Source organism: Chiloscyllium plagiosum, chromosome 34 (genome assembly GCF_004010195.1).
Source record: "Chiloscyllium plagiosum isolate BGI_BamShark_2017 chromosome 34, ASM401019v2, whole genome shotgun sequence".
Taxonomy (NCBI): Eukaryota; Metazoa; Chordata; class Chondrichthyes; order Orectolobiformes; family Hemiscylliidae; genus Chiloscyllium; species Chiloscyllium plagiosum.
The window spans coordinates 7,218,025-7,228,723 of NC_057743.1; the positions used below are offsets into that span (position 1 = coordinate 7,218,025).

General features: G+C 44.5%; 1 protein-coding gene across 1 annotated transcript in view; it reads right to left on the minus strand.

Annotated features, from left to right (window-relative positions):
- Positions 1-10,699, minus strand: part of nphp4 (nephronophthisis 4) — a 431,885-nt gene that overhangs the window by 104,702 nt on the left and 316,484 nt on the right. The window contains exon 15 of the mRNA XM_043675534.1: positions 3,276-3,467. Within this exon, the coding sequence (XP_043531469.1) occupies positions 3,276-3,467 (192 nt within the window). The remainder of the gene's footprint in view (positions 1-3,275; positions 3,468-10,699) is intronic.

Below are 10,699 nucleotides of genomic sequence, written 5' to 3' on the forward strand. Positions count from 1 at the left end.
TGTATGGAATGAGCTGCCGAAGATGATAGTGGAGGCTGGAACAATTACAACATTTAAAAAAGCATCTGGACGGGTATATGGATAGGAAGGGTTGAGAGGGATATGAGCCAAATGCTAGCAAATAGGACTAGATTAATTTAGGATATCTGGTCAGCGTGGACAAGTTAGACCGAAGGGTTTGATTGACTCGATGACTGGATTCGACTCGAACTGAGTGGTTTGGTAGGCCAAGCGAACAATAAGAGTCAAGTACATTGCTAAAGGTCTGGACTCTCACATGGGCCAAACTAGGTAAGGTTGGCAGATTTCCTTCCCAAAATGCATCTGTGAACTAAATTCAATAAGGTCATGGCTGATCAGATTGTTACTGTCGCTTCACTTTCCTACTGGTCCCTATAACCCTATACTGGTCCCTATAACCCTATACTGGTCCCTATAACCCTATACTGGTCCCTATAACCCTCAACTCCCTGGCTGATCAAAAATTTGTAAGCAATATATTTTATTCTAGCCTGCACTCATGTCTGGGAAGGGAATTTCAAACACCAGCCACAGTGAGGCAAGTAACTCCTTTCAAGTTCTGTGCTAAATGGGAGCTCCCTTCATTTTAAATAAAGCCTACTCATTCTAGAATCCCCACCAGACAGGAACTGATCAGCATTAATTCTCTGCTTTAAACAGCATAGACAGCTATGTAACCATCTAAACTCAAGGTCTGTGAGAAGATTTGTAGCTCGGGTGCTCATTGTTGTGGTTCTGTTCGCCGAGCTGGGAATTTGTGTTGCAGACGTTTCGTCCCCTGTCTAGGTGACATCCTCAGTGCTTGGGAGCCTCCTGTGAAGCGCTTCTGTGGTGTTTCCTCCGGCATTTGTAGTGGTTAGAATCTGCCGCTTCCGCTTGTCAGTTCCAGCTGTCCGTTGCAGTGGTCATCCACAGATTCAATCAATAAGCACATCGATCTGGACCCAATATACCGACCACTGCAACGGACAGCTGGAACTGACAACCGGAAGCGGCAGATTCAAACCACTATAAATGCCGGAGGAAAGATCACAGAAGCGCTTCACAGGAGGCTCCCAAGCACTGAGTATGTCACCTGGACAGGGGACGAAACGTCTGCAACACAAATTCCCAGCTCGGCGAACAGAACCACAACAACCATCTAAACTAGTAAATTTGTGTTTGACCTGTGCGAAACAGCCACTGACTGTGCATATCCAGCTCAAGTTTGGCATCTGCTGCTACAAGACCTTCCCCAGCTCCGGTGATCACCAACCAACTTTAGATAGATACCCTGTGTGGAAACAGGCCCTTCGGCCCAACCAGTCCATACTGACCCTCTGAAGAGGAACCCACCCAGACCCATTTCCCTCTGACTAATGCACCTAACATATAGCATGGCTAATTCACCTGACCTGCACATCTTTGGACTGTGGGAGGAAACCGGAGCACCCACAGGAAATCCACGCAGATATGGGGAGAACGTGCAAACTCCACACAGACAGTCGTCAGAGGCTGGAATTGAACCTGGAACCCTGGTGCTGTGAGGCAGCAGTGCTAACCACTGAGCCACCATGTCACCCATTTATTATGTTCTCAGGCACGAAATATTTTACTAAGTCTAAATGGCAACATTTCTGGCTTTGCTGAAAGTTATTAAAATGCACTTGCCGATATCCTGAATTTCGAACAGTAATTCTAAATCACTACAAAATAACATGCTTCATTTCAACAAAAAAGCAGGGCCACTTGTAGAGGATTTTTGGTGAGGTCTTAAAAAAGTCAACTGAACCATGAAACATTCAGCAGCTCCTCATGTCTTCCTCAAAACGTTGCGAAGGGTTATCATGCAGTGTTCAGCTGCCGGTAAAATGTTTGGCCACTCGAAACTCTTATCACAGCATCATTAGTGAGCAGCATGGGATACTGTTAGTGGGCAGCTGCAAATCAAACAAAAAATGGCTCATCTACCTCTTGAGAATAATCTGACATATACCGTATTCTCCACCTGACTTGGAACGACAGCCCTATAATTCAATACACTGGCAAGTGAAGCACCATATACTGTAAAACCTGTAGACTGCATGCAGATGCATCAATAGCCTTTGTGCTTCTGAAACACACAAGTACTTTGATGGAAATTAGAGAGAGAATTGGAAATTCAGAAACAAATGGATTTTCAGGTTTACATCACAAAAATAACAGCTCCAAGACATCCCAAAGCATTCTACAGCCAATTAATTAATTTTGAAATGTAAACACTGACATTTCTAGGACACACATCAACCAATTTGTGCACAGCAAGCTCTCACAAATAATCTAGCAATCAATAATCAATGCTTCAGATGCTGAGAGAGAGATAAAATTTGTCCAGGACTCTGGAAGGCCGCACTACACTTCTTCAAATAATGCTGCAATATCTTTTACATCCATCTGAGCGGGGGACACAAGGTGTTGATTTAAAGTTAGCCATCCAAAAATGCAGTGCTCCGTGTTGGTCAGTCAATGCAACACAATCAGTGCAAGTCACAGTAAATAAATTTCAAAAAATGCTCCAAATACCAGATACCACAACAGGACATTAATGGAAATGCTTCATAACAGAATTCACATGTGTAACTTGCCCATTCAGTCAACCCCATTTTAGAGGCTTCAAAAGGTTGATTCATACTTCACTGCCTGTTGTATATCGGATTTATCTTGTGAACTCTTAAAATTTATCAGCTCTAACCCTACTTCCGGAGGAAACCCACGCAGACACAGGGAAAATGTGCAAACCTTACACAGACAGTCACCAAGGGTAGAATCGAACCTGGGTCCTTGGCACTGTGAGGCAGCAATGCTAACCACTGTGCTACCATGCCAAAAGGACATGAAGGAGAAAGGAATAAAACATTGTGTGATTGGGTTCGATCAAAAGAAAGATAACGAGCAGCAAACAGACCAGTCAGGCCAAATGATCAGTTTCTCTGTCATACATTCTATGTAATTCTATCTAACAGTGGCCTGCATGAATTAGATTTCGCATTTGTTACTCATAATTTGTATCAAACCTGAAGGACATATTAGGAAAGAAAAACTGTCTTCCCGTCACTGTCAAACTTTCCCTTTGACCTCGTGAAGTAACGCTTGCCCCTAAAGGTTTTGCAGAAATTGTGAACAATGTGCCTGACCTCATGCCTGACAGCTGTAAGATTTTAATAAGTCAACACACGTCAGCTATTTAAGATAACAGTTACTGAAGAATCTAGACTTCACACTGCTCCTTGTGTTACCTGCTGAAGGCTAGAAATTGAAGAATTATCTCATTGCTTTGAAGACGGTCTGCTTTTTCCTTCTGCAGATTAAAGTTTGAAAGTTCGTCAGGGTCAATCACTGTTGCCAGCTCATTGTTATCATCTAGGATCTCAGGGAAGCCAACAGCATGCAACTGCGCTAAAGCTGCTCTTGAAGTCACAGTGGTAGCTCTAGGAATCAAACACAACAATCGTTACATACCAAGATAGCTCAAATTCAGGCAATGCTGGAAGGAATACTTCATAAAAACAGGAGGTCTGGCAGCACCTGTGGAGAGAGAAACAGAGTTCACACGTTAAGATTTCAGATTACTGCAGGTTTCCAGCAACCGCAGCATTTTGTTTTCATTCGGAAGAATAATCTTTCCCCGGTAGCATTTAGGTTAAATCTATTTCAGCAAGGGAGGCTAAATTTTCCTTTTCCTCATCCTCCTTAGTGAAGTTGGCTCCAGAAGGAACAAATTATATAAAACAGAATTGGACTTCAGCAGCTTAACCAGCATGAACCTGCTCAAAAGCCTTCCAAAAACCAATGTCACACTGATACAGTGTAAGTTTGTAACTGCAGTTTAGAAAACAGTAGCAAGGAAGGGCTCTCTCAGGACAACTGCTGTATCAAGTACACGTTCTAAATATTTGAGATTACCTGAAAGAGTCATAAGCTCAGTTATCACGAGAGAAAAATAAACAGAAAATCCTTTGTAATTCAGCAATTTTGGTACTAAGTAAATGTAAAACCTCAAAGAGGTCTTGACAAAACCTCGAAACCAACCAAAACAATATAGTAACAAGTGAGATCACACACAGGATCTATCACAAAACAGTGAGTTGCAGCTCAGAGATGGCACTGATTTGTAACCCGTGATGTGGAGGTGCTGGGGTGAACGAAGTTAAAGAAAAGTGAAATCATGCCTACTGAGTAAAGGCATCTTGAGTTCACTTCGATGCGATCCTCATGTTAACACAATGCAGTGCTATACATTCAAAACTGATGGCACCTTTATTTTTGTTGATTGGAATTGATTTGCAGTCTTCAAGTTTAAAAATTAGTTAAAATCAGTATAACAAGGTCCATACAATATACTTTAAAATGCCATGCTGCTTTCAAATCTTAATATTTACTTGACATAAGATTTCAGAATTTGATCATATGATAGTGATTATAGTAGGGAAATGGGGGTTGGGGAGAAAACATTTCTCCTGCACAAATGTATGTGAAATTGGATTCATTTGGCTTCTTCCAAAAGTTCTCATTTTCCTTTTCAGTACACAAACAATGGGGGCTGAATGGCCTACCTCCATACCATAAGTAGCCGCGATTCCATGCCTTCCTGAGATGCTACTCCACCCAAGTGACTATTAGTATCAAAATATCTTAGCTCAAGTCTGTCTTCAGACATCTGTGTGGAGAGACTTCCATCAAAAGTTCATGAGTCTTAATTGTAAAGGGGAGGGGAACTTTGGCATCTAGATGCATCAAGGATAGTTTTCCCCAATGTAGACTTGGCGGAGATCAGCTCATGAAGCACAGTTCCAAATTCAAACAGGGGAGTTTTCTGATTTGTAAGGATTAGCCATCATTGGCTAAGCTGGCTGGAAGTCCTGCTTTAAATGAACTTGTGTAAATTCACTTTCTAAATCAATTGGGGAGCTCAAAACAAATTATATCTGGAACCTGTACTTCTGGTTTTAGTTGTCAACTGCATCAGTAATGGTAATTTATAGTTCCTCTGTCTGCCATCAATAACCCTTTCAGCTCCACTGAGAGATGTGTGCGCTTACTTAGCTTATAGAAGGCAGCCAGCACTGTCCCCACTTCCACTGAGCTTGTCTAATTCCAGACAGCTCCTCAAGTCTCCAGCCTCATAGTCCTGGAACCCCAAACCGCCTGGTTCTACCTCTCAGCCAAAATTCACAAACCTGACTGCCCCAGTCGACCCATCGTCTCCGCCTGCTCCTGTTCCACTGAACTTATCACCTCATACCTTGACACCATCCTGTCCTCCTTGGTCCAGGAACTCACCACATATATTAGGGACACCACCCATGCCCTCCACCTCCTCCATGACTTTTGGTTCCCTGACCTCCAATATCTCATCTTCACCATGGACATCCAATCACTGTACCCGTCCATCCACCATGGTGAAGGCCTCGAAGCCCTCCATTTCTTCCTCTCCCGCCGACCTAATCAATACCCCCACACCGACACACACATTTGATTGGCAGAACTCGTCCTCACCCACAACAACGCCTCCTTCAAATCCTCCCACTTCCTTCAGACCAAAGGGGTAGTGTTGGACACCCGCATGGGCCCAAGCCATGCCTGCCTCTTCGTCGGGTACATGGAACAGTTCATCTTCTGTGGTTACACCGCCACCATTTCCCACCTTTTCCTCCGTTACATTGATGACTTCATTGGTGCCACCCTGTGCTTCCACGAGGAGGTTCAACAGTTTATCAACTTCATGAACACCTTCCACCCTGACCTCAAGTTCACCTGAACTATCTCAGACATCACCCACTCTTCTGGACCTCTCTGTCTCCATTTTCAGTGACCAACTGATCATGGACATTACTTCAAACTCACCGACTCCTCCCATTCCCTCTCCTGAAGAAATGCTATCCCTTGCTCCCAATTCCTCTACCTCCACCGTATCTGCTCCCAGGAGGAGCAATTCCACTCGAGCACATCCCAGAAGGCCTCCTATTTGAAAGACCGCAATTACCCCTCCCATGTGATCAACAAGGTTTCCAGCGCATCTCCTCCACTTCCCCGACCTCTGCCCTTGAGCTCCACCACTCCAACCGCAACAAAGATAGAATCCCCCAGTCTTCACCTTCCACCCCACGAATTTCCAGATACAGCGCATTATCCTTTAACCATTTCCGCCACCTATAATCAGGCCCACCAGAGATATATTGCCCATCCCTGTTAGCATTCCGCAAAGACATTCCCTCCGCAACTCCCTTGTTAGGTCCACCCCCCCACCATCCACTCCCGGCATCTTCCCTTACCACCGCAAGTGATGCAAAACCTGGGCCCACACCTTCACCCTTCACCTCCATCCAAGGTCTCAAAGGATCCTTCCACATCCAGCAGAGATTTTCCTGCCCATCCAAATACCTCATCTACTGTGTCCGTTGCTCTCGATGTGGTCTCCTCTACATTGGAGAGACAGGACGCCAACTCACGGAACATTTCAGAGAACATCTCTGGGACAAACATACCAAACAACCCCACTGCCCTGTGGCTGACCACTTCAACTCCCCCTCCCCCTCTGTCAAGGACATATGAGTCCTGGGCCTCCTCCATCACCAAATTGAAGCCACCCAATGCCTGGAGGATGAACACCTCATCTTCCGCCCTGGGACCCTCAAACCACAGGGCATCAACATCGATTTCACCAATTTCCTCATCTCCCCTCCCTCTCCGACCTCATCCCAGATCCAACCTTCTAACTCGGCATTGCCCTCTTGAACTGTCCTACCTGTCCATTTTCCTTCCCAGCTAACCGTTCCACTCTCCACTCGCCCTATCATTATCACCCTACCTGCATCTACCTATCGCCTCCCCAGCTACCCCCCTCCTATTTATCTCTCAGCCCCATTCACGCCCCTACATTCCTGATGAAAGGCTTATACTCCTCGGATGCTGCCTGATCATTTGGTTTTCCAGCATCACACCTTTTGACTCCAATTCTCCAGCATCCACAATCCTTGCTTTCTCCTCGCTCTTTAGGTCTGTCTGTCTCACCAAGAATGAGAAAATGTACTTGTTAATGAATAGCAAAGGTCTACTCCACTCCCTCTTTTGTCCTCAGGAAAACAGTGAAGCATAGAAACAGAGGTAGGATTCCTAGCCACATTTCACATTTTTATTACTGCTCCACCTCCATACTTGTCTCATCAAAGATAAGTCTCAAACAAGATGCGTGATTTTAATTGTGTAAATGAATGAGCTCCTCCAGTGATTCCCTATCATCACTGATGCCAGCCTTCAACAATTTGACTCACTCCTCATGATATCAAGAAATAGTTGGAGGCACTGGATACTGCAGAGACTATGGGCAATGACAACATTCTGGAAATAACACTAAGAGTTCTGCTCCAGAAATTGCAACTCCCCTAGCCAAACGCTTCCAGTACAGCTAAATTAGTGACATCTACTTGACAATGTGGAAAATTGTGCAGGTACGTCCTGTACGCAAATAGCAGGACAAATCCAGCCCAGCTAATTACTGTCCCATCAGTCCACTCTCGATCATCAGTAAAGTGATGGAAGGTGTCATCAACAGTTCTATCAAGCAGTACCTGCTCAGCAATAACTGCTCAGCAATAACCTGCTTACTCCCAATTCCTCCGCTGTATCTGCTCGTAGGAGGAGCAATTCCACTCAAGCACATCCCAGATGGCTTCCTATTTCAAGGACCGCAATTTCCCCTCCCATGTGATCAACAATGCCCTCCAGTGCATCTCCTCCACTTCCCTCACCTCCGCCCTAGAACTCCACCCCTTCAACCACAACAAAGGTAGAATCCTTCCCCAGTCCAGTTTGGGTTCTGCCAGGGCCACTCAGTTCCTGACCTCTTTCTAGCCTTGGTTCAAACATTGACAAATGAACTGAATTCCAGAAGTGAGGTGTAAGTGACTGTTCCTGACACCAAGGCTGCATTTGGCCAAATGTGGCAACAGAAGCCTGAGCAAAACTGGTGTCAACGGGAATTGGGGAATACTTTCCACTGACTGGAGTCATCTGTGTCATGTAGGGTGATGGCTGCAGTTGTTGGAGATCAGTCATCCCAGCCAGGTCAGCCTGTTCGTCAGGCTAATCAAGCCCAATTATCTTCAGCTGCTTCATCAATGATCTTCTCTCCATCATTAGTTCAGAAGTGGGGTCATCTGCTTATGACTGCACAATGTTCAGCACCATCCATGACTCCTCAGATACTGAAGCAGTCCATAACCAATTGCAGCAAGATCTGGACAATATCCAGGCTTGGGCTGACAAGTGGCAAGTAACATTCATGCCACACAACTGCTAGGTAATGATCATTTCCAATAAGAGACAATCTAATCACTGCCCCTTGACATTATATGGTGTTGTCATCACTGACCCCCCACCCCCCATTAGCAACATCCTTGGGGTTACCATTAACCAGAAACTTAACTGGACTCACCATATAAACACAGTGGCTACAACAGCAGGTTAGATGTTAGGAATACTATGGTGGGTAATGCACTTCTCGACTCTCCAAAGCCTGTTCATCATCTACAAGGACACAAGTCAGGAATGTGATGAAACACCCCCCATTTGCCTGGATGGGTGCAGCTCCAACAACACTCAGGAAGCTTGTCAAAGCAGCCTGCTTGATTAGCACCACATCCATAAGCATCCACTGCCTCCACCACTGACGCTCAGTAGCAGCAGTGTGTACCATCTGAAAGATGCCTTGTCGGTATTTGCCAAACATTCCAAACCCACGATGACTTCGATCTAGAAGGAAAAGGGCAGCAGATACATGAGAACACCACCACCTGTAAGTCCCCTCCAAGCCACTCACCAACCTAACTTGCAAATATATTGCTATTATTTCCCTATCACTGAGTCAAAATCTTGGAATTCCCCCCCTCGTGGCAATGTGGGTTGACCTACAGCACGTGGACTGCGGCAGGTCAAGTAGGCAGCTCACCACCACCTTCTGAAGGGTGAGCAGGGATGGGGAATAAGTGCTGGCCTAGCTATCAATGCCCACACCTCATGAGTGAATAGAAAAAATAAATTGTTTATAAATTAAAATCTCACCCCCACAGATCTCAATAAATTGGAGATGTTTTTGGGCCCTGAACTCTGGGTGAACTAAATCTCTCTGAAACTGCAGCTGCACACATCACCGGACTCAAATCGTGCATTTAGTACAACAGCAATCATTACTTGTCCATTACTGTGCTTTCAAAGAAATAATTTATGAGGAAATGAGAAATTTTATGTATCGCTTTGAAGTGTTTACCATTGATTATCCATAAAAAACACGATTTATATTCATAGTCAAGAGAAAACTGAGAAATCTATTATTTGTTAACACTGTAGAAACCCAAGTCTTAAGTTAAAACTTTATGGATTCAAACAGAATTCTTTTGTTAGCTATTTAATTGCAATGTCAATAAATACGTGAAAATAGAAATATATGAACCTTACTTTCAGGCATAAATGGGACCAAAGCATTCAATATGGCAGGTAACAAGAGCACACTCATTGTGCACATAAAGTATTCTGTCAGCCGTATTGGTAAAGGCAAGTGGTAGATAGCGCCTTGATCTGAAACAGTTGCTGGTCAGTTTGGACATCCAAATAGTCAACATGCTTGTAAAAATGCACTGTCTTGGAAACAGCTAGTTTTAAGAGAACTGTGTTCAAGTAAATGTGGTTCCTTTCCATCATCTGCAGAGGACCAACGATGGGGCAAGTTTAAAAAAGATTTCTGAGGTGAATATGAAGCAGAAGATATAGTGGGTTTCCACCTCGACTCCACATTAAAATTACACAGACTGATGCTGAACACTGCCTGCACTCCTCCTGATTGTCTCCCACCTCTCCAAGTTACACTTCTCTGATCCCTGCACCACCCACCTCCCACTCCTCTTCTTGGTTACTGGTTCCTCTTCATCACTCCCTTCTCTTCAAGGTTGCCTCTCTCCTGGACACATTCCTCCCTCTCCAGGTTAAAAGGCCTCTGATGGTATATGAGGAAAGATGGTGAAGAAATTAGAGAAGGCAAGGGTTTGGGGCTGAGCTCTGGCTTGGTGAACATACCAATCAGAAATGCTACTGTTTACAGTCCTATTCTTGTATGGTCATACGTTAAGGGCCATGAGGAAATTGGGCTAGCTCCTCAATGCACAGCTTGTAAATTCACAGCTCTCAATGTACAGAAGCATAATTATTTTTCAGCCAAAAATAAATCACATTCTCAGACCATGAATGTTCCCAGGTGTCAATCTGATATGGTTCATTAGCAATCTTTAATTTCAGGACAATGAATATTCTTTCCAGTTCATTGGAAGATACAATTTCCCTTTAATCCATTCAATGAGGCCCTCAACATTCCAAAAAGCTAGTTAAGTGAATTTTCATAGTTACAAAAGCCAGGTAGATACTATATTATCTAGTTACGTCAAAGTGGTTTTCCAAGGGTAATAGGAGAAAGTGAGGACTGCAGATGCTGGAGATCAGAGCTGAAAAACGTGCTGCTGGAAAAGCGCAGCAGGTCAGGCAGCATCCAAGGAGCAGGTGAATCGATGTTTCGGGCATAAGCCCTTCTTCAGGAATGAGGAGGGTGTGCCAAGCAGGCTAAGATAAAAGGTAAGGAGGAGGGACTTGGGGGAGGGGGGTTGGGAATGCGATA